Below are 25869 nucleotides of genomic sequence, written 5' to 3' on the forward strand. Positions count from 1 at the left end.
TACCTTCCGCTCTGTATAAACAAAACTATGTGCTTCAGAACATAAATAACACTATTGATAACATAATTATTGAAACCGATGTTAATTCATGAATATCTAAGAAAACCATCTATAAAACAACAGTTCAAAAAAGTTACATTATTTTATAATGGTATAAAAAGTCTTGGTAGAAAACTTAAAGTAAGCTAGTTCACATAAAAGCAGACAAATGAAATGCTATCGTAATTATGAATCAATTCGAATTCATAGACAAAACTAACGATTTTATTATTCTGAATAATATTGTGACTTTTATTCAAAAGAATGTAACTTTTATTGTTACAACAATAATCACTTTCTATAATTGAATTTAAACACTCCCGTCAACAACGGGATTTGCACTCCACACAGCAACACAGTATTCATTATTGCACCCCACAGACGACAATGGCAATTGACTTGCACTATTGAGAACAACAATGTACTCCTAATATCAACCAATGTTCACAAAGCATTATTTACAACACAAAACTGTCAGTTCTCAGTTCACAGTTCGTTTGCCTTGGCAAGTTCTCCTAGCTCAGTCACTCACGTTCACAGTATATGGAACCCAAGACTTACAGAGTCAGTCCGCTGAACTTCGAACTCAAGTCTTCTGGAGGCAGTCCAATGCACTCGAACTCAAGTCTTCCAACTGCGTTGCTTCCGCCTGGACGCTGCTTAAGTTCACTCACGTGTCGAAACCTAGACTCCTGGGCGCTGCTGAACTCGCTGTCCAATACTAAAAACAACTGACTACAACTGGCTGCTCCTTCTTTGCGTCTCCTTTTTATCACTAAACCATAGTTTCCAGAAACTACGATGCTCGAAATTTCTACTTCTACAGACTTGCGTTCTCGCTGCTTCTTCCTGGACGATTCTGTTCGGAGGGGGTTTTGTCCCCCCCTTCACCTCGCACAGCGAAGCACCTGCAGCTTTGTATCCCCTTTGCAAATGCCCATGCACCAGATGCGCGCAACCTCCCTCGCCGTGCTGCCCATCTCTCGCTCTCCCTGCCCTCTGTGGGACGCGTGGTCGACTCTCAGCTGTCACAATATAAAAGAAATCAAACCAGATCCTACTGAACAATTTAAAAAAATGATAAAGACTGCTATAAAATCAGCACCTGACATTATTCCAGAAAAAGATGCCCAAAAATACGTTATCAAAAACCCTACCATACCTTTTATAAAGTCCTTATCTAAAACTCACAAACAAAATTCAATGATGCGTCCAGTAATAAACAGTACATTTTCCCCCAATCACTATATAAATAAATTCTTGTTAAAATACTTTATATATAAACTTAGACAACTTAATCTTTCTGACACTGCTGTCATTTGGTTTGACTCCTATCTTCGTGACCGCCAACAGTATGTTACAGCAGGTATTTTCTCTTCAGAATAGCGTGTCATGAAGTCCGGAGTACCACAAGGCTCAGTACTTTGACTTCTTTTGTTTATGATATATGTTAATGACTTGACTAAAATGATAAAACATTGTAGACATCATATGTATGCCAATGATTTACAAATATACTGTACACCCATATTCATCCTGAAAAAATGACAGACACAATAAAAAGACTTCAAGAAGACATGAACTCTATTTCGGTGTGGACTTACAAATTTGCATTGAGGCTGAACCCAGAGAAATCTCATGCAATAGTTATGGGTCATCATCGTCTCCTTAATACTGTAGACTGCAAGAATTTGTCTACTATCATGCTTAATTGTACAGTTATTGAATACAGTAAAACAGTAAAAAGTCTTGGAATCTTTATGGATAATGATCTTAACTGGAACACTCAAGTTACCCATACATGCGAGAAAATATTGTTGCTGCTCCACCCTTTGAAGCACGTAAAACAATTTCTACCATTTACATTAAAAAAGAATCTTATACAGACACTCATAAGGCCCCATCTTGATTACTGTGATTCCTTTTTAACAAACTTAAATTCTAATGTAAATGAGAGATTGCAATGTGTTCATAATGTATGTATAAGATTCATCTGTAATATTCGGAAATTTGACCATATAACACCATCTCTTGAGCTGCTCTCGTGGTCTCGTCTAAAGGAACAAAAAATCATACACACTCTTTCACTTCCATATAAAATTTTACATAACTCTTCTCCAAATTACTTGTCTTCACTCTTTCAGTCCTAACTACTTCATGAAATCAGCATAATCTCTCTATTCTTCATCACAGAACTTCCCTATACTTATCCTCCTATACTGTATCATTGCCTCACCTTTATAATTCATTACCTACTGATATCAGAGATTTCTGGACAGTCACAGTTTAAAAGTAAACTAGAAAAGAATGCTTTATCTCACGAAATACGTTTCTGAGAAGTTGCTACATTTATGCCGAAGTTTTTATCTTTATTCTTTCGTTAGATTAACCCTTTCCCTTGTCTTTGTGCCGGTATATTAGAACAGCTTATTGTCCCTTGGTTAATCATAATGATCCTGAGTGTCACTGTTATTTTGTGTCTGTATTTGTTGTATATGTTTTTACTTTTTGTTTTTTCTTTTTTGCATCATTTAATATGTTAGACTAATTTTTATTATTTTCAATTCTACTTGTATGTTCAGCTTTTTTTATCCCATATTCATTCTGTTACTCATTATTACAGTAGGTTAATTTCATTGATGTATAATTTTTCTTGTAGTTGTATTGCATTTCTGGTGGTGTGGAAGAGAAGACCTGATGGCCTTAACTCCACCAGAGTAAATAAATAAATAAATAAATTAAATTAAAGCAAATTCTAAAGATGGAAAACAAATACTTCCTATCCAATTCTAAGCAATTAGTTGAAAAATTGAAACACTTGAAAGTCACTAAATCTTAAATTAATATCGTTAGATCAGAGCGGGTAGAAGAGAAATTGTGGTAACTCTGCTAGAGTCTAATGGGACTTTTAAACCCTCTGCTGTCGCCGCGGCAACTGAGTGAAACTTAGGCATGACGATCTGCATAAGATCTCAGTTTTCCTCTTCTTACTGTGGAGAGAGCTGATAGAACCCGTTGTGCTGCGAAGTTAAAGAGACATTTCTTGTATTCGAGTGATGTTTATTGTGCCGTTTATGTGAGTGATTAGTGAGTGAGTGACTAAGAGAGTAGAAATATGCCTTGTTGTTTTGTTCCCGGGTGTAAATCCGGTTATAAAAGCTGTAAGGAGGTAAGACGTTTCTTTTTTCCACCAAAAAGCAAGGCTGTTTTTCAGAAGTGGTGTAAAGCAATTCGACGAAAAGACAGAAAACTGCATGCTCGTTCCTATTTCTGCGCTATACATTTTTCTGAGGATTTGATCGTAAAAGCCGACAAGTTTATTATTGATGGCAAGGAGGTAGAAGTTCCACGGAAAAACTGGAGACTAACACACGATGCAAAACCACATATTTTCCCTAACTTGCCTCCTTATCTTACAAAAAACGAAAAGAAGAGGAAATCCCAACCAAAAGGACATCAATCCCTTCTCATAGAAATGTGCCCTTACCTGTAAGTAACAATAACGCCCATACTTCAACAATGACAAATCCTGATGAACTTATAAACATTCATGTTTCCGACAATAATTGCGAACATATAAAACAGAAAATTATTGTATTAAGTATAAAATTGAAAACAGCCAATAGAAATTTAACTGGAATTAAAAATCAATTTAGTGGAGCCAAGGTTAAAATAACTCTCTTGGAGAAGGAAGTTAATGAAATTAAGAAAAGTAAAGCGGAATGTAAATGCAATTGCAAGTTCCTGAGCAAGAAACAAAAATTAATAATTGAAACCATGATAAAGAAGTGCAGGTCAAGGGTGCAAGAGGCATGCGTTATGACAGTGAATTTCTTCTAGAAAGTTTATTGTTCAAAATAAAGTCCCCAAAAGGTTATAGGCATTGTTTGAACCACAAACTCTTACCACTTCCTTCAGAAGATTATTTAAGGCGCTTCTTAAAAGGCATGAAATGTTCATATGGTGTAAATAGACAGGCAGTTATCACATTACAAAAGCATTTCGCTGATGAAACTGACGAAAACAAAAAAATGGGAATCCTAATTTATGAGGAGGTGAAGTTACGCAAGGAGGTAGTGTTTAATAGTATTTCAATTAAGAAGGAAGGGTTTGTTAACTTGGGAGACGTGACACCCGAAAATCAGAAGAACACCTTAGCTAATCATGCGCCTGTATGCATGTATGTGCCATTACTCCACAACTGGGTGCAACCTGTTGCAGTATACGTAAGTAGAAATGCTACACCTGGAGACACATTGCCAAAAATAATTTTGCAAGTAATTATTCAGCTTGAACGAGCTGGTGTCAAGGTGACTGGATTCACATCTGATGGGAGCCAGACAAACAAAGCCGCTTAGAAATGTGTTGGCATATGTGAAAAAAATGGAAAAGTTAATTAATTGTTCTCTCCCTAACCCCGTAGACCAGAAAAGGAAATTATGGGCGTTTTCTGATGAGGTACATATTTTAAAATGTATCAGAAATAACTTTCATGATAAGGATTTAGTACAATTTAGTAACCATGACATAAAGTTTGATGTTTATAGACGGGTATATTTTAAAGACACATCTCCTGAATTTTCAGGGCTTAGGTCGTGCCCCAAAATTACATTTAGTCAAATTGACCCTATTTCCTTCCAGCGAATGAACGCAAGACTAGCATTCCAGCTGTTTAATGCGAGCATGGTAAAGTCCATACAATTTTTTATGGCCATAAACTGGGTTTGAGGAAAGTGAATGTATAGAAGAATTCACAAGGCAAATGAATGACCTTGTAGATGCACTGAAGTCAAAGACTCCCTCCTTTGCCCTGTTCAAAGGATCCTTCCATCATAAAATTTTAGGAAATATATTACACATAAATGACAGTAAAAAGAACACGTTCGCCTCAGAAAGAACCCTTGAATCACTCAGAGTAACAATTCAAAGCACTCTCGAAATATCCAACTTCTTATGGAATTGCGGATTTAAATACATTCTGACAGCAAAATTTAACCAAGACCCTCTAGAGCGACATTTCGGAATTATAAGATCATTATCTTGTGATGATCATCCGTCTACCATAGACTTTCTACATCTGCACATGCTTCAATCTGTCTATGTTCCAGTTAAAAATGTGCTCTCTTCAAGTGCAAATTGTGAACCCCTAATTGAACCTCCCCTTACTTCCTTTATGAGTCAAATGTACACCCTTGCGAGAGCTACAGAAGAAACAAATAAGGAGTGTAAAGCCGCCGCCTTGAAGAAAATCAGTGATAAGTTGGTGGTTGACGATAATTCAATTGAAATGTATGATTGGGAAAGTAATCTGCCTTCTCTTACACAGAGCGACAAGTTAGCAAAAGAGTGCCTTGTGTATTATTTAGCGGGTTATATCATAAATAAAGCAACCAGATTTACTGACTGTGTGTGTTCTGTGTAAATAAGCTTCGCAGTGCATCACTAAGAGAACAGAATGTCTCAGCTTTCACTAAAATTAAAGATTATGGAAGCTCGAACTCTTTTCTAACGCATCCTTCTGAAGGTGTTATGAATGTTTTAATGCAAACTGAGACAATAGTTGGTGTCAAGATAGCGTCAAATAGTAGTTTGTGGGGTAATATTTTTTATGATACGCTGGACAGCCTTACGAGTACAAACTTCATGTGCCAACGTTAGGATGCAATGAAGAACATGCCATGGAAATAGTTCCTAAACTTATTTTCTATTATTTGAAGTGTTGGTTCTTTTTCCGGGCCAAGGAAATTCGGAAGGAACTTCAGTCATCCAAAATGGCGAAATCATCCCGCAAGCTCTCAAAAGTCGCAAGCATCTAGTTTCTACTTTATTAAAGGTACATGTTTAATAAAATTAGTATTTTATTTTTAATAACACTTTAGTTGTAATTAACGTAGAACTTATTTTAGTAACCGAACAAGTTTAATTCTGCTTTATGTGTCAGCCTACAGTTGAATCTGGTTTGTAATTACCTATATTAAGTTTGTTTATTACACTTCCACAATACAAGATGTTTCTAATCAAACATATGAGGATGTAATAACGCAAACATAGTTAATTTAATATTCTCTAATAAGTGGCATAAAACTACATAGTTAACGTAGTGCTATTAAATTACTTTTATTTACAAAAAAAAACTTAGATACGGTATCTCAAAAGTTCAAAACTTGCATTTGCATGGATATAATATCGAACCTTGATTTGTAAGTCTGAGTTTCACGTAATATTTATTTTTCCCCTTGGGTTGCGAATAAACCAGATACAAATACAACTGAAACTAATAGGTAAGCAGCAGTAAAAAAGTATTGGTGAAAATATAATGTCCCATTTGATATATTATATTATACTTTCTTGTACATCGAAAACTATAATTTTGTGTCAAAATGTACTTACAACAACACAAAAATGTTCAGTTTTGCGAAGCTCTACTTTTTTTTGCGTTCTTCTCTCTGAAGCTGGCAGAATGTTCCAGTTTACTGTTTATTATACTCGTATTTACGATTCAGGAGTGTATGATATAACTCAAGAGTAGTTAATGCAGTAGTATTACATTTTTTAAATAAGTAAAATATTGTGATAAACTATAATATACTTTTATCTACTGGGTATTTCAAAAACATCTGCATTGACTCGAATAGCACTCCTGAAACTGAGAACAGAAAACAGAGCGAGCACCGCTCTGCAACGAACCGCTGGACTAGTGGAAGTATCGTCACTTTCTCTTCTACCCGCTCTGGTTAGATATAGATAACCTCTATACCAACATTCCGTTAGTTGACACCATACAACTAATTGCAGATAGATTACATAAACTGAATACAAATGAAGCTCTTACTGGTCAACTAACAATCTTAATAACTGTTTGTACAAGACAAAATTATTTTGCTTTTAACAATAGTTTTTTTTTCAGCAATTCAAAGGTGTAGCTATGGGTGACTCACTTTCGGGTTTTCTAGCTGAAATCTTTTTACAACATTTAGAACAAGAACGTACTGTATTCTCAAATTCACTCTTCAATTTAATATAAAGTTATATAACAGGTATATAAATAATAATTGTGTTTGAGGGGAAAGAAAACACATATGAAGACTTGCTTGAAACGTTTGATAAGATGCATACAAAATTAAAATTTACTCACGAACTGGAAACTAAAAAATCTGTCAATCTTTTGGATTTGAGAATACTTTAGTGTTGATAAAGCGTCGTAAAATAACCTACTAAAAAAAAAAAAAAAAAAGAATACTTTAGAAAGCGAAAAATTTTGAATTTATCATTTATAGGAAACAACCACTACCCACACCGTCCATAATATCTCTAATCACTCACAATCTCACAAGATAATTAATTTTGTCTTTTTAATAGATAGAATGTTAAACATCCCCTTAATAAAAAATTTCCAAAAGGAATATTATTGTGGCGCCATGTTGGAAGACCTGGTCACGTCGTCTAGTGCGAGGGAAGGTGTGAAGCAGCAAGGGAGAGAGCTAGGGGCCCACACGGAGTGGAGGCTGGACGTAAGGGAAATGTCTGGAGTCAGAATGTTGTGGAAAAGGCCCAGAAAGTTCGCGACAGTACATTCGAGAACGTGTGATTTAATAAAAAAGCACGAGCAGCCTTCAAGTGAGTCAGTTTAGTTTAGCCAGTCAGCTATGAGAGAGTTAGTTAGCGGAGATGTATCCAGTGGATCTGATGTCGAGCTGCAGTGAACTTGAGTGAGTAACTGTGGCAGTGTTCAGGCGAAGGCAATGCGTCCGGAAGTCTTGGGTTCGAAGTGCAGTGGACTCTCTGGAAGTCTTGGGTTCGAAGTGCAGTGGACTGTCTATGGAAGTCTTGGGTTCGATGTACCATGAACTTGAGTGAGTGAGCTAGAAGAACTAGCCAAGGCGAATGAACTGAGAACTTGAGTTTTGTTTTTTAAATAGTACTTTGTGAACATTAGTACATTGTTATTATTCTCAATAATACACGTGAATTGTCATTGTCGTTCTATGGAGTGCAATAATGACTGCTGTGTTGAGTGGAATACCCATTGTTGACGGGTGTGTGATTAAAGTTAGAAATAAAAACCACATTATTATTCTTAAATAAAAAGTTACATTATTGTATTGTTAACTTAACTAAAGAAAATGGATATGACAAGAAAAAGATTGATAGACTGGTACATAAATGCTGAGTTATTTTACGCAGAAATAAGCACACAACACTAATTCCCATTAATAAGACTAATGATAATAAATGTGGTAAGTGGATTGTAATGGCCTTTAATATTTCATATAAACTTCACAATTTTTTTCAAGAAAGAAAATATAAGGGTTGTATCTTAGACCAACAAAAAACTCAACAACATTATCCCAAATAGTTTGCAAGAATTGAACAAATACACAAATGGAGAAGTGTACATGTTGAAATATAAAAATTTTTCCCATAAGTACTTAGGTCAAATGAAGAGAAACTTCAAGATCAGATACAACGAGCATAAAGCAGACTTGTGTGTCATTGTAGAAACAAACAATTTGGTTGAAAATTGTCATGAATTTCTGAACATAAGAAGCCATGGAAATACTAAAAACCTATGAATAACGAGCGAAATATTAACATCGCCGAAGAATTTTACATTGCTAAATTCTGTAACAGCAATATATCTTTACTTAATGAACAATTTATGAACATATCCAACCCTTTATTAAAATAGCCAATAGAATTCCTGCATCTATCAGCATGAACCCCCCCCCCACCCCTCCACATGTGCATACACATTCTAGACTATCACTTTGTCAGAGTCAGTCTTTGAAACATGGTTATTGAGAAATAGTGCTGGAACTGGAACCAGCTTATAGCAAGTATATGTAAGTTCACCTGGTTTATGTAATTCTATTAACATCATGGACATTAGACATAATAGTCAATACATCAATGCTTTATTAACTAATCACAGTACATTCACAGAACATATGTTTCCAAACCGTGCATCAGTGACTGCACCATTTTACTGGCTGCTTATTGGAATCTATCATATTTTGGTGTTGTATACTCGACCATATATGTAATCAACTTGTATGCATATTGACTATCTTATATAATTATCATATGTAAATGAACAGCCTTTTGATATCAACCCATTCAAGTTTATAGTTGTTTAATTGTCCAAACCTTCTTTTAAACTGATATGTTCTTTTAATTGTAAGCTGTGATTGTAAAGATGAAGTTTCATGCACTGTGTAATCATTCGATGTTATAACACAGAGGTCCCCAACTCAGAGCACCGTGTCATCATAAAGTCTTGCCCGCCCGCCTTCTCGTCAAGGAAAAGTCATATTAGGGCAGGGAGAGCGTTCAACGATGGGACCACACTAAGAATTTACTATACTATATAGGCCTATGACTTTTGCGAAACAGAAAGAAACTGTATAAATAGAAATAACTAAATGAAGTATCTTAAGCAATTTGAGAAACACTGCATTTGCACAAAGTAAGCCATTAATAAATTTTAATTATTTTCAGAAATGTAATGCACATTTCATGTTTCTTAAATTAATTATTTTAGGATACTTTATCAGCTGCGATGTTTGTCTAGCATCTGTGTGAGATGAAGGTGATAATGCCAGCGAAATGAGTCCAGGGTCCAGTGCCGAAAGTTATCCAGTGTTTGCTTTTAATGGGTTGAGGAAAAACGTCAACCAAGTAACTTGTCACGAACAGGATTTGAACTCGGGCCTGCTCATTTCATGGTCAGACATGCTTACTGTTAATTATTCAACATTTTATGTTAATAATAATTATTTCGAACAATGCATGAAAATCCGTGTAAACGTGTGAACTGATATACAATGAATCATAACTGTTTCTGGTATGAAAAATGTTGAACGGAACATATAAAAGTGCTATGTTTGTAATGTAGAAATTAACCCCAATCATTTTACTCAATGCTAGTACTAGCACTGATTTTTCGAGATTTTTAAATTCTCTTTTCCCTCACCAATTTCTCAATGTTTGGAACTATTGTTCTAATCTAAGACCATATTTTAACTTATGATTCGACACTTGGCTTCTGTGGCATGGTTTATTTCTCTTCATCATAGAAAAGTACAGTTTGCACATAATATATGTAGTTACGAATAATACACATAATATGGAGGTCGCATGTCTGCAATCGGGGAAATCTAAAATGCAGAAAGTTCATACAAAAATCAAACTTCTCTTGTTTGATATTTGCCCTTCATTTCACTACCACATATTTAGTTAATAAATTCCAACTGCAGAAAAGAAGAAACTATGTCAATATTGGTTGAATAAGGTGCCACAAATAATTGAAAATTACATTCAAGTTTTTTCAAGTCGTGAAATCTTTAAAAACTTCCTAATGCAGATTGCATACAAGTGTATCCCAAGAAAGTCCAACATTTTCTATAGCCTCTTCTAAACATACAGAAATATCGGATCCGTTAGTAGTACCCTTCATATGAACAAGATCTAAAAGTTCTTCCTTAATATGAAGGTCTTTACTAATGCCTCATAAAAAATCGCCAGTTGGACAGTATCATTAACATCAGTACTTTCATCTGCTGCCAAAGAACAACAAATGAAAGACCGACAAATATTTATTAGTTGTACCTAAATGTTCTTGGCTAGCTCTTGGATGCGACACATCACGGTGGAAGGAAAGAAGCTGATAGATTCAAACTCCCTCACTTGTTGTGGGCAAAGTTCTTCAGCTCCTGTAATTAAACATTCTTTGGCAAATTCGCCATCTTGAAATGGTCTCAGATATCTTGCTATTAAAAGCGAAATTTTATAACTGAGCCACAAAACCAATTCACTAGCATTGTGATCTTCATTAGCTTCTATCACATTTCCCTTTGATTGTTGAATTAAGGCGCATGCTTTTCCTACTGTATTCCTTACTGTGAATTGTATAATGTTTCTTTAAATTATATTTCTTCACTGTATGTAACAACTTGACCCACCACAAACTAAACATTTTGCTATTCCTCCATAATCTGTAAACAAAAATAATTTTTGTTTTAGTGGATCACAAAAGCCACCTCTATTCGCTACAGTGTCACAAACTGTTCCTCTGCCCGCTATACTCAGCACACATTGGCCAAGCACTGTCCTCGCCTGCTCATACACGAGTTGATGATCACTGTTATAACATTTCAAATTTCTCACTTATATTGGTCCTAATTGAATCAATATTTCAGTGTATTTTAATCTGTGTTATCAAATATATTTAGTCTTATAGACAATAAAGGTTACTATTTACTGTTGTAAGGAATGGTGAACAGGAGAAGAGTTCGGGGCAGAAGAAGATATCAGATGATAGACGACATTAAGATACATATATGGATCATATGAGGAGACAAAGAGGAAGGCAGAAAATAGGAAAGATTGAAGAATGCTGAGTTTGCAGCAAAGGACCTGCTCTTGGGGAGAACATTAAATGAAAAATGAAAATACCACGCTAATGTTCATATGAAGTTAATTTGTATCTACTGTGACCTGATGATGCCCAAAGGGGCAAAAGTACTCGTCAGTACTTACTATAATTTTAAGGTTAATCATATTGTAATAAGTGATTTAACCATCTTGTGACAGTTAATACGAATTTTGCATAATAATAAATCAATTGTATATTTAACTTGTCGTTTCGACATGTTTACTAAATTATTTGAACAGAAAAGACAAATGCGTAATATAGGCTAAGTAGTAATTGTTTACAAGATTAAAGAATTGTGACATAGCCATAAACAAACCAAGTTTACAATGAATGGATCGAATTCATAGCCACGCATGTTGACATTTTTAATTTCTATTATAGAAAAGTTTGTGAACTCTCATATCTTTCATTGGAATACAAAAACTAACATTTCTTACGAAAGAGTCACAGGTTATATCACCTTTGAGAACCTTGAAAAAGAATAGATAATCTAGTTCATGGCATTTAGCATGTAAGCTTCGACATTTAAAGTAATCTCACGTTATCTCATAAGTATATTCAAAGTTACTGGGCTGAAATCTGTATGAACATAAGAAAATGAATTTTCTTTGGATATTTTCTAATTTAGCTGAATCAGTTGTAAAAAAGTTCCAATCTGCAGATGCTTATTCGAGTTTCAATCGCCCTAATGTACGTATAGAAGAGTATTAAAAGGAAATCAGGTATAAAGAAATAAGTTATTTACTGTATCATTCCCAACTTTCTGATTGCATGATTATAAATGCAATCAAATTGATTGTGAAAATACATTTTACTGTGTATGAATACTCCAGAACCTTTTACACAGTCTGTTCTGTTATTTGAATATTATTTACATAATAGTTCAGTTTTAGTGAAGCTTTTCTTGAAAAGGTTATTACATTAGTTTTGGAAACATTCATTTTCATACCATTGTCTTTCGACAATTTTTCGATTGCGTTATTGTCACATTGTAGAGACTGGTACGTACTACTTTAGATTATACTTAAAATTTTTAAATCATCATCAAATAATAGACAGTGACAACTTATCCTTTTCGAGATATTGTCATTGATTATAAATAGAAGATCGGATCTCCAGGTAGGGACTGCACTGAGAGATGCCAAGAATCGTACTAAAGTACTTATTTGGATATTCCAGGAAATCATTCCAAAAATGATCCTCCATACATTCTTAAGTTAGATGCCATGGAACTACTCTGCAGCACATATAAGGATCACCTTCAAATTTATGCAGATGGACCTCTAAATCCTAATAATGGGACATCAGGAGCAGGGTATTATATTCCAAAATATCAAGAAAGTTATTTCATACCATGTTCATCCTCCTCCAGTCTTGACACTGAATTGCTAGCTATTGATGCTCCACTTCAGTGTGTTGCTCAAATTTCTGAAAAATCTATTTGCATACTTACCGACTCCAAGGGGTCTATATTTAATATAATTAAATATATACCAAACCTATATGCACATAGAATTATTCCAATTCAGAAACAACTAAGTAAACTAAAAGAACTCCAAAAGGAAATAACATTTCAATGGATACCTAGTCATTGTGGTATACCTGGAAACGAGAAAAACAGGCAACATATTTGCAACCAAGATCTCTTCAAGTGATATATCTATCCAGTGCTTTTGCTTCAGTAAAGTCTCATTTTACAAACCTATGGATCAAGAATTGGCTCTCTTCTGACAAAGGAAAAATTTTACAGTCTGTACAAAAGAAACCAAATGACCTGAAAATGTACAAAAACTTGCCCAGACATGTTCAAACATTTTTAACAAGAGCCAGAACAGGTCACATTGTCTCTCAATTGTACTTACACCGATTTCACATTTCTGATAATCCTACTTGTCTGTGGTATAATAATTATGATGAAGATCTGGAACACATTCTTCTATACTGTCCATCCATAAACCACAAAAGAAGTAAATTAAAATCATCAGTACCAGTTGCAGAAGACACAGCCCTGCAGTATATATTGACTACACCCCAACTCTGGCTACTAGCAACAGGCATCTATAATGAACACCGATCAAAATACCCCTCATTTCTCGTGAAAAATAACAACTGAATAGACTACAATGGACTATAGTGGACTTTATATTGTCAGCAAACAGCTGGATATATTAAGAATATTGATAAATAGAAGAGGTTCTAAAGTAGAGGCTTGCAGGACTCCATAATTTATGCTGTGTGGATTGGAGAGTGTATTAAACAGTTGTGCACAGAATTGTCTGTCACCTAAATAATTTTCAAACCAGTTTATGTAACTTTGAGAAAGATCTATGTTTCCTATTTTATAAAGTAAGATATGCAGAACTACATTGAATGCTTTACTGAAATCTACATGTATAGAATCAACCCAAATCACATAAAGTGAAGTGGGTAGGCATTGGATATATACATACATGTATAGAATCGCCTTGTCCCTGTGTTTCAATTACTGGTACAATTTTATTCAGATAAGAGACTAGATTGGTTACCATTGATTTATGTTGTGTTGGATTTACTTTGTTTTCACATAAAAGAGAATGTGTTTGTGAATAATGGTTTAAGAAATTTTTTTGAAGTTATTTAGAAGCGAGATAGGTCTATAATTTCTAACATCATTTCTTTTTCCAGTTTTAAATACAGGAACAATTATTGGTTGTTTCTATAATGAAGGAATGATCGGTTGTTTTTTAGACTAGAGTTAAATATGTGGGGTAACAAAGGAATGAGTATTTCAGAGCATCCTTTGATTATAAAATTTGGAATACCATCAGTGCCAATTGGTTTTTGTTGGTTTTCATTTTTTAATTGTGTTTTGAACATTATCATGTGTTACGTTACATATAAGTAGACAATCTATAATATTCATAATATTGTTTTCATATGCAAGGTTATGTATTATCTGAACAGCTTTGAAATGATTAGCAAAAGTATAGATAATGTCTTTTTATCTGTAAGGTGTTTATTATTAAGAATTAGTTATGCAGGATAATTATCCATCTTACGAAATGATTCAATGTATTTCCAAAACTTTTTAGCCGTTTTTAGATTTTCATCAATATTTTGAAGCCATGTTAATTTACCAGTTTTAATTTTTTATTTAACAAGTTTCTATTATCAGAAAAAGTTTTATAATGAAACTCAGTTTTGAATTTTTTATATTTTTTATGCATCTGGTCTTTCTTTCTGATCAGTTTACATAAGCTGTTAAAAAGCACCGAGGACAACTTTTAACTTTAGTGATTGTAACTGTCTGTGATATAGCATTATTAACAACAGAACAGAGGAGCTAGCTGTGTTATTAATATCTACAACATGGTAAACATAAGACCAGTCATAATTATATAGACTCTAGAATAGATTCAAGTAATCTCCTTGAGAAATTTTTACAAAGAAACATTATTGGCTTTGAGCAGAAATAGTGTGACGTCAAGAGTTGCTGATAAGGGTGGGTGGTAATTATGGGTCATTCATTATCTCGTGAAACCAAATGCATGTGCCATAGCTTATAGTAAGAACTTATTGTGGGGATAAGTGAGCTAGCTAGCTACAAGTGTAAGCATTGCAAGGGAGGCAAGCTTTCCAGTCCACTTCCTGTTTCCCCTCTCGCGCAGATAGGTTTCATGAGATAGCAAATGTTCTATAACCTGTGAAACTAGTGAATGAGTGGCTAGATTGACGTGACTTCTGTTATATTTGTAAAAACTAAGTCAAATATGTTTCTTTTGTTAACTGTGTTATTTAGTTGTTGAAGCCCAATGAAACAAGAAGGTGAATAAAGCATTACTCTTAATTTTAGCGTAGTAATGAATATCATTAATACAACAACCAGATGACCAATTCATACCAAAAGAATTAAAATGACCAGGAATGATTATTTAGTTATTGTGTGAATCAAGATGGTGTTCAAGAAAATGAAGGTATAATTTTAGAAACTTTGGATCAGTGTCAGATGGAAAGTAATGATTACCAGTTAACAGTTTGAATCCATCTGCCATAGGGATCTGAATCCTTACATATTCACTAATAAATTGCGATATACTCTAGGTATCTGATTATTGACAGTTATTATGACACCGCCACCGCAGGTGCCGCCACTCCCACCACAACCACCTCTTTTTGTAGGACTTTAACAGATTCTTAAATATCTACCACTATATCTAAGATCTATCCTGGATGGCTAATGAATCCACAGATGGTAGGCTTGACAGTTGCAGATCACGAGTTGGTGATATGATTTTCATCTCAGTTGCTTGATGTCTGGCCGTCACAGGTGCATCATCCCTTTATGCTGTTGTAGATGCTTTAGTACAGTCCCTGCATAAATAAATCGAGTTACCACTTTCTATGTATAGCATAATATCATATTCTGGATCTCCCATGTTGATGCAGTCAAGATGAAAGCGAGAGCTACAAGGCCCCACACACAGCAGAAACTTCTGCTGACTGAAGAAGTTAGCATTGCAGACACTTTTGGGCGGCATAATGTTTGTCAGCGTGTTGAAATAACAGATGTATTGCTGTAACTATAAACACTGTTACCAGAGATGATGATGATGATGATTATGATAATAATAATAATAATAATAATAATAATAATAATAATAATAACTTATTTTGGTCAGAAGCAGAAGAAAAGGCTGATGATGATGATGATGATGATAATAATAAAAACTTTTATTTTGGTCAGAAGCAGAAAAAAAGGCTGATAACATCATTGTGATTTAGACCAGTGGTATACAATCTGTGGTACCCCCAGGAGTACAAGGGGTTGATTACATATGTAAAAATGCAGACATATTTATTTTATTATACTTGTTGATAATTATTGCATTATATTATAGTTTCTTTTACAGTATCATCTCTTGTTTTCCCTTGCTTGAATACTATTTTACGTAAATCATTACTATTATTATTGCATCAGTAACTACTGTATAATAATAATTTAACTTTTAGTACAACATCAATCATAATCTTTTGTTAATTCTTATATAATTGGAGCGCAGTTTTGGGGTTAGACATATATTTTTGGGGTACGCTAGCAAAAAAGATTGAATACCACTGATTTTGACTGCAGTGTTCCCTTGTTGCCCAGATGCAAAAGTAACCCGGCAAATGGCTGTAGAATTCATGAACTCTTCCATGACTTTCTCATTATACATGATTTTAGTCAACTGCTTGTGTACATGCAATATTGCAAAACTATTGATACATTCTGATTTCATAGTTGATCTTAAAGTAGTTCTTTAGGCATCTCATTGCTGGAAATGATGTCTCAGCAGTGCAAGTTGTCATAAAAATTGTCAGCAGGCACTTACAGACCCTGTTCGGTTAAAAACACCTATTTACTTTATTAATTTTTACTGTATTAACTATTAAGGAAGTTTACACTGAGAGAAGGAGATATGTTGCAGATAGTTGTGTAACAGCAGGCCTGACTGATGCTGTGTATGTAAAAAAAAAAAAAGGAACAGTAAGTAGGCTAGTATTAAATATGCTGTAGCTGTTTTTTTATTATAGTCATAATTTTAATCCTTATTTATGAGGCAGTGGTCGGAGAATTTAACCATAGGCCCTACCAGTTGAATCTAGGAAGAAATGTAGTGTAGAAGTGCCAGATGTCTGTCACTTGAGAACAGAAATAAGACCACAGAGTGGTGTAATTGCTGCGAATGTATGAGTAAGTTAATGTGAAGAAGAGAAGAATGTTTTTATTGTTGCGAAAGTGTTAGTATAAAATAATAATACAGAGTGTTCCGCTTATAAGTATAACAAAAGAAATAGCTATAACTTCTGAATTAATACAAGTATATAGTTGAAACCAACTGCTACAAAGAATGAAAACTGGGAATTTTTGTTACCTTATGTTCCATAAACCTCAACATGGCTTCCATTGGTGGCACGGGAAATATCCAACCGGTATTCAACCTCGACCCAAGTGTTATGAAGCATCTGTGATGTAACATTGTTGACAGCAGCATAAATTCTTTCTTGTAAGTCTGCCAAATCACGTACTGGCGTCCTGTAGACCTGGTCCTTAACAAACCCCCACAGGAAAAAGTCAGGTGGTGTTAGATCTGGTGATCTGGCAGGCCATGTGATGTACGGTGATCCTCTTCCGATCCATCTTGCAGGGAATTGTTCGTCTAAGAATGTGCGAACCATGTTGGCAAAGTGTGGTGGAGCCCCATCTTGCTGGAAAATTGCTCCATCTGGGAGTTGTGGCACAGAATACAGTTGCAACATATCCAGGTACGTGTTTGCAGTGACTGTCTTTTCAGCAAAGAAATAGGGACCAATGATTCTGTCACGCATGATCCCACACCAAACATTCCATTTAGGGGAATCCCGTTGGTGTTCAATTACGACACTTGGATTTTCCGACCCCCAGATGCGACAATTGTGTCGGTTTACTTTTCCACTGACGTGGAAGGTTGCCTCATCTGAGAAACAGACTCGAGTTAGAAATGTGTCGTCATCGTCCACTTTATCCAACATTGTTTCTGCAAAGCGTTTTCGTTCCAGTTTATCATTCGGCGTAATCATCTGATGATGAATTATGGATCTATGTTCTGCTAATGACAGCACACAAAAGGCTTTCTGCTGTGGCGTCCACATGCTGACTGACTAAAGGTACGATACGAATTCTCTTATTTAATGATCTGCGCATGCGTGAGTCTTCTAAAAATAAGTAACAACAATGGATTAAAACTTCCCAATTTCCTCTTTACAATGGTACCAATCTTAACCCATTTGCATGCATTGTTATGAAATTATAACTATTTCTTTTATTATACTTATAAGCGGAACACGGTGTATTAAAGGCAGAGCAGAGTGTATAACTTTTCATGACGCTTTCGAAAGTGTTTTTTTAAATATAGACACATTAAATAAAGCTACGCATTGAAATTAAACTTCACGAAAGAATTGCTAGAGAATGAATTGACCTACAACATTAGGATTTTTCTTTCCAGTTTTTGTGAGAGAATTATAAAAATATTAAATTTAACTAGACAGGGCCTTTAATAAATCTGTAAACTTGATGCATATTTCACTGTTAGTGGGATATTTACTAGAATGTTCATAAAAAGGAACTATGACATCACTTTAAAGTAGAACTTTCACTTTTTGCTATATCTAAGCACATGTCCCTGATTGGCATCAAAGTAAATTTTATAAAGCTTTCGAACTGAATGTAGGTACACCTTCTTTTCTCAAGGCAGAATTATCTGTTTCTGAAAGAATTTTCATTGCATCAGAAACAAAATGCTGTTGAAGACTTTTGATGGTTTGATCTGATCTGTTGCTCTCATGTAGAGATTCTGTAATTTTTCTTGGCTGTTCCAACTGAAGTTCTTTGCGGTCTAGAATAGAAGCCTGGCTTATAGTTGCAAACCAAAGTTGTTTGGAAACAAAGTCGTCTGTCATCTGTTAATGTCATCAAGAGAATTTCCACTTGTTGAAATTCGTGAGAATTTTGACTAAATTTCTGCAAATAAGTATTAACTGTTTCCACTTTATAAAGTAATTTTATATGTAAGTGTGGAATGAAGAATGCCTCTAATGTCACTAAGTTAATGAAATGACGAAAATAAAATTTCGTAATTATCTTCCAATAATTTAAAAGAAAACATGCATGTACCATCGTGTAGGACAAAATGGCCTCAGGTTATTAAGATCTATTTCAGTCACATCATGCTCTTGTTCCATTTGAGCAATGTGTACATCATTTTGAAGTTTAGTGAAACATTAAAATGCGTGAGATTTATGTTGGCACAAACATTCTAGAAAGAGAAAGGAACACTTGTACTCGCATCACCTGTTTCACTGAAAGGGGAAAAGGATGTTACAGTTGGAGGAGAGTTGGGTATGTCATCTTAGTACTTTGTTCCTTAAACAGCTTACAGTAATCCTCAGATAGTTGTTAGTCAGTGGCAGACTTGTTAGTAATGTGCTGTAATGTCAGTGAGTAATAATTTTATTGTGATACATTACTAAACATTTTGTTACAGACACATTGGAAATGCAACAATTAGTAGATATTGTGTACTTAGTTCCGTACATAGTAGTTTTTACTTTCGTGGTTGCAATTTTTAAAATAGGTATTGGAAGAAAACATTGCAATCTGGTGGACAGTAGATTGTGCTTAATGTCCATATTTTACAGATGTATGTGAGGCATAAAAACAGAACATCTACAATATCTGTTACAGAGATCATGGAGAGAACTACTGGTGCTACTGGTGTGTCCCGTCGTTCTGTATACGGAATGCTTAATGAAAACATGGTAGTGAACAAATCAGGAACAAAAGCATGAAACCCAAGAAATAAACGGTCTAATAGGACATCGAAAAAAACTGCTATCAATTCGTTCACTGCAGACGCTTGTAACAGGAAAATTTACTCTTTATAGTCCAGCACTTTTACAGATATGTTTAGCAAAACTTAATTCATGATGGTATATGTGCAATGTGACAAATATTGAAGCAAATGACAGAATTTTCTGTTAGAAAGATTTGATGTAGTGACTTAATGATTTAATTTCTTAAAAATGAGATATTTAAGGGCAAGTGAACGAACTATTGTGTATCTAGATGAAACATGGATCAATGTTAATCATACAAAAAGTAAAGCATAGATGTGTGAGAAATCTGATGGTGGCAATTTTCCCTTGGAAGTATATTAGGAAAGGGGAAAAGGTTTATAATTCTCCATGTAGGATATTCGTCTGGATTCATTCCGAATGTCCTACTTTGTTTTTAATCGAAGTCAACAAAGGACTAACATGAGGAAATGCACATTGCCATTTTTTAAGATTGGTTCATAAATAAACTTATTCCAGGCATTCCACAAAATAGTATTATAGTTAGCATTCAGCTGAATTAAATAAAGATCAGTATCATCATGAAAAAAAAAAAAAAAAAAAAACTTGAAATGCAAACCCGCTTAAGAGAGAATAACATTGGATTTGATTTTAGAGCTACCAAGGTAATTTTATACGAACTAATTAAAATGAAAAGACCTGAACTCAAAAGTACGAAACAAAATGTAGCCTTCAAATTAAATAGCATAAAATCATTATTCGAAAAAGCATTGCGAATATCGGTGCAGAAAATTGTAAAGCTGCATGTGAACATGTAAAGAAAGACGAAATATTTTATTAAGAGAGAGATGGATTGATTGATCAAGTCATCGACCAGTTCGTAATTAATTTGGAGGATACGAATAGTGAAAATGAGAAAGACAGACAGAGCTACTTGGAACCAAGAAGAAGAATCCGCTGCTGATATCTCCACCCCCCCCCCCCGCCCCCAGACTAGACGGCATTTTGGAAGGTGATCAGTGCTATATGCGCTGTAGCATTTCTGGTATGTGAAGTCGCAAGCTTGTACAGTAGAACCAATTGGAATCAGTCTATAAAAAGTACTTCCCAAGTTCTTTTGTTCACGTGTGAGTGTTTCAATACATTGAATAAGTAAAATTAACATTTACTGTGTGTATGTAAGGTAAATAAATGGAAGAAGAGACTATAAAAAGACAAGTATTGCACAGGCAGGCGCGAAAAATAGTGTTTAAGATATATAATTATTTTAAAAACGTTAACGAGCAGAACGCTGCCAGCCATCTTGATGCTGGCTGCAATGTTGCCAATACGCAAGAAATGACTGCAGAAGCATTTGTTGTAGGATTGAGAACCTTGCAAAGAATATTGTTAGTGAAGGAAAGAGGGTTTGTTTGGTCTCATCCTTACAGTAATCAATGGCTAAGGTCATTATTGTCTGTTGAGAATTTAAATTTTCTCTTTGCACTATTTGTATTGCACGTGCGCGTGAAGTACGATGTGGCAATGTTGTGTGCTGCATTGCTCTCTATCCATCTCTCTCGATGCAAACGCTAGCAGACTACTGCCTTCCGAATTGCTGTCGACTCTAGTACGATCCAATGCCTGGGACAACAGCACTATGGGATGAGTACATGTATCTCCCTCTTTTTCTAAAATGTTGTGCCAAGTAAAACCTCATGGACTTTAGTCTCTTAGGAGAACCTTGAACAAAGGCTGGAAGAGTCTTTAATTTCTGTTATTAAACCTTTAATTTCTCTGGTATTGTGGATGAAACGGACTTGAATGACTACTGTAGATTCAGTATGTGGGCATTGTAATGCATATAGAATGCTCTCAGCTGTGCATCCCATAACCTATATTGCTCTCACTAATTTTTCTGCTGACACTGACAATGCCATAACACTGCCCTGAACTTTGAAAGTATGAAAGTAGTACATTGAAACATGCCATTACATCCTTAAAAAAAATATATATATATTATTCTGGAAGTGGTGTTACCAGTTTCATAAAGCCCCATAAATTTTCACTTATAGTGGAATTATGTGACTTATGATTGAGAAAATAAACTTATTTTAAGATAGCGTCTAAAACAGTGTTTCTCAACCACCAGTCTGCGGCCTGGTACCGGGGCCTAGCATCAGTTATACCATGCTGCAAGATATTCTCCTGAAATTTTTGTCATTTTATTTTTCTAAGCTCTTTTCACGAATAAATATTTTATAGTGGAAATATTCTCAAGAGAAGAATAATTTTCGCATGTGCAAAACTCTCTTCCTAAGACAGACTTTTCCTTTTTTTTTTTTTTTAAACCTTTGTTCATGTTCACATTATATGTGTTGTATATATTGGTCAAGATCTAACCTGCATTAGATAAAAAAAAAAAATTCGTGATTGTGCCAAAAAGTGCAAATCCACATCGTATCTAAAGTCTCAATTTTAAAATCGAGTTAAATAACATTTGTGTAGCAAATGTCAGTGGCAAAGCAACTTAGTTTTGAATGGTCGGGAATTTTTCAGATTTACAAACCTTTAAATTTCGAGAAAGGGAATATCTCTGTTTAAGACCGGTCATAAAAATTGCCTGCTACCCGATTACAACAATGGGTGATGAATCCTCTGTTTTCAAAACTGAACGAAATAACATGTGTTGCAGGTATAAGTGACTTATTAGCTGGAAAATATAAACAAAACTTTTTCACTTAAATTGAAGATTAAGATATTCTGTATCCAGTTCTTGATACTGAATAGTCGTAGTGAATACTATCTCTTTGCAAGTTCACATTGCAATGTGTAAGTGCTTGTTTCAAAAACCGAGTGATGTGATTTTTTTAAAGTAATAGGCATACAGATTTAATATTAATATGAATAAAACACAGGCGACTTTGCTTAATTTTGGTATTAAGATATTTCGTACCGAAAGTGTTTGTGATGCAACTAGTGATGCATCCACCTCGAGTCCATAGAGCGATGTTCAGGATAAGCAAAAGGAGGGAAAAACTACAAGCACACAGAAGAAAAAGTCTGTGTTCATCCATAAGTACATAGACAACTATTTAAAATTTGGTTTCATACAATGCCCTGATGCTGACAATTGCCATGAGCTCAATTAGTCATTTGTGCTGCTGTTCTGGAAAACGAAGCTATGAAGCAATCACAACTTTTTTGACACCTTAACACAAAACATGCCGATATATTCAACAAACCCATTGATTTCTTCATGCATAAAAGAGATACTCTTAAGATAGAAAAGAAAATTATTTCAGTCGTACGCAGATTATATTATAGAAGCAAATGATTTCAATTCACAGGATTCAGTCTCGGATATTTTGCAGCCCACTTGTTATCATTTAAAAAGATCCCCTGATCTAAAACATGTGGATTGTGAATTCTTTTGTTGAATGCAAAAAGGTAGTCATTTCCCATGAAGAAACCTTTCAACTTCTTAAATTATCATCAGACAAAGGACTGAAAAGTACTTTTAAATCTACGAATAATTCGAAATTCTGCATAAGAATGAAAAATGAATATTCAAATTTACATGAAATAATCGGATTTCTTCTTTATTTTTCCATCACATATCTTTGTAAAACTGCATTTTCTACTATGGCTGTGCTTAAAATGAAACACAGGAACCGCCTGCAATTTTCTGACTCTCCATTTGGCAGTCACTTCAATTCACTTCAAAATTAACAAGCTAACTGGCAGAAAACAAGAACAAAAATCTCACTAGCCTCGCTAAAATCCTAAAAATTCTCAGCTGTAATAAAAAAATAAAATAAACTAACCACTATGGTTAACTTTTCAGTAACTTATAATTATTATTGCTGTGTTAATGTGCTTAGTTTTTTAATTCATAATATTGATTAGTGTTGAAAATAGTGTTTAGAATTGAAGGATTCATACAATTTTATACATAAAATTGCATATATTGCATATAAAAACATTTTTCGTGTGTATGTGTGATAAGTGTTTCGCTGACATGTTGACACCCTTCTGCTGCTTCCCTGGTCAGCTGATTTCTGTGTGTGATGCAGTGCATAATAATTTTTCCCATTACCATTTCTTTTGCACACCAACATAATTAAAATAAATTTAATAATACAGTGATCACTGTTATAAATTTTATTAGTTTTTGGTGATCAGAAAGGAATAATATGTCAATGAAAATTATCATAATTGAATAAATGATGTACTCTTCAGGAAACTACATGCTACAAAATGTCTTTAATCCAGTGATTGATAATTAATTAAATTATTTGTTAATATGTCACACTGTTTTCATAGTGTGCTAATACTCTTTAAGAGTCCTTTCAGACAAGGCCACTTTTAGAAGTGCTGCTAATGCGCTGGTGCTTGTGAATAATGTATTAAATAGAGGCCTTCAGATGCAGCCATGACCACAGAATCAGTTGCGCTGCAGATGCTCTGAGTGGTTGGCATCGCCACTGGTGGTGGCCACTAAAAATGGTGCTTCTCGTCGCGATACATAGAATTAAATGGTAAGTTTCAGATGGAACCACAGCCAGCCCACTATTTTAGTGGCGCATGAGTAGCGCATTTGTGGCACTTCTGACGTATGACTGTTGGGCCACCAATTCCCTTCACCTACACAGTATACAGGCTATGTTACAACAGAATAATATAAAATGACGATAAGTAATAATAATAATAATAATAATAATAATAATAATAAAACCACAGACTAGACAACTAAACAACTGGACTAGTGTGAATTACGGATATATTATTTGCAGGGAACGGATTTATATGGACTAAAAATATATGAAATATGTAAATATATATGTAGTTATTTTTACCAAAATATGGAATTAAATATGGATTTTTACCAAAATACGGAATTAAATATGGACTTAAAATTATAAAAAAATGGCTATGTACGTTAAATATTGGTACATTTTAATCAAACTAAACAAAAAATATAATGGACGTACCTTATCTTCCAATGTAGTTTCAACAAAACACAATTTTTATTGTCTGTTACCATAACAATAGGTTACAAACATTTCTTTCAAGTGCTGAAAAGTGAATCTTCTTCTATTGTCTCTGAGGATAGATTTATACTGACTAAAAGAGCGTTCGACGTCACAAGAAGTAACTGGTACATAATTCAATTTCACAATGTCTGCTGGGGATAAGTCCAAGTTAATCTTCACTGTTGATTCACCACTCATCACAGCAACAACCTTTTGTAGTTCTTCATATCCAGGGTTTTTTGAAAGTACAGTGTCCACCTTAGCTCTTACTGCATCTGCAACTTTACCTCTACCACGATTCAGTTGTTCCACAGTACTATTTATAATTTCAAAACTTTCAGATAGTGAAAGGTGCCTATTTTGGAGACTTTTGAGCGTTTTTATGATGCATGAAAATGTATGCTGAATGTGAGCTAAGTCATTCTTCACACTTATGTCACAGGTAACTGTTTTCGCAGTATCAATTGAGACTGCATCTTCAGAGTCCAATGCAAGGAGAACATTGTTAATAGAGTCTATATGTTCGGCATAATATTCAACTGCTTCTAGCCATGTACCCCATCTAGTTAAAATTGGCTTTGGTGGCAATGGAATTTCAGGGTACATTTCTTTCAACACGTTAACTCTACTGGGAGCTTTGAGAAATACTTTTTTCACTGATGAAATCAACAAATCTACTTTAGGGAAATTGTCTCTGACCACTTCTGCCACACGATGAAATGCATGCGCCACACAAGTAAAATGAGTCAATTTAGGATATACAACAGATAATGCTTGTCCAGCTTTGACCATATAAGGGGCAGCATCGCTAATAAAGAATAACACATTATCGTACATAATACCCTTTGGCCACAGGATACCCATAGCTTCGTTGAACAGTTTAACTATAGTTTTGTTATTGCACTTTTCTAGAACATCACAATGTAAAAGAATTCGTTCAGAATATTGTTCACTTAACAAACCGATAACTACATTACCAACAAGTCTACCTTCTTTGTCGGGAGTCTCATCAATGGAAACCCAAAT

General features: G+C 34.6%; 1 protein-coding gene across 8 annotated transcripts in view; it reads left to right on the forward strand.

The window, feature by feature from the left end:
- Window positions 1-25869, forward strand: part of Nup58 (nuclear pore complex protein Nup58) — a 247679-nt gene that overhangs the window by 126590 nt on the left and 95220 nt on the right. Inside the window, exon 7 of one of the 8 annotated variants that reach the window (XM_069840824.1) lies at window positions 5781-5872. The exons of 6 other annotated variants lie outside the window; for them this stretch is intronic. In XM_069840824.1, the coding sequence (XP_069696925.1) occupies window positions 5781-5872 (92 nt within the window). Of the gene's footprint in view, window positions 1-5780; window positions 5873-11308; window positions 11535-25869 lie in introns of those variants that run through there. One more of the 8 variants, XM_069840828.1, reaches the window with a different exon arrangement.

The sequence above is a fragment of the Periplaneta americana genome, chromosome 12, assembly GCF_040183065.1.
Source record: "Periplaneta americana isolate PAMFEO1 chromosome 12, P.americana_PAMFEO1_priV1, whole genome shotgun sequence".
NCBI lineage: Eukaryota > Metazoa > Arthropoda > Insecta > Blattodea > Blattidae > Periplaneta > Periplaneta americana.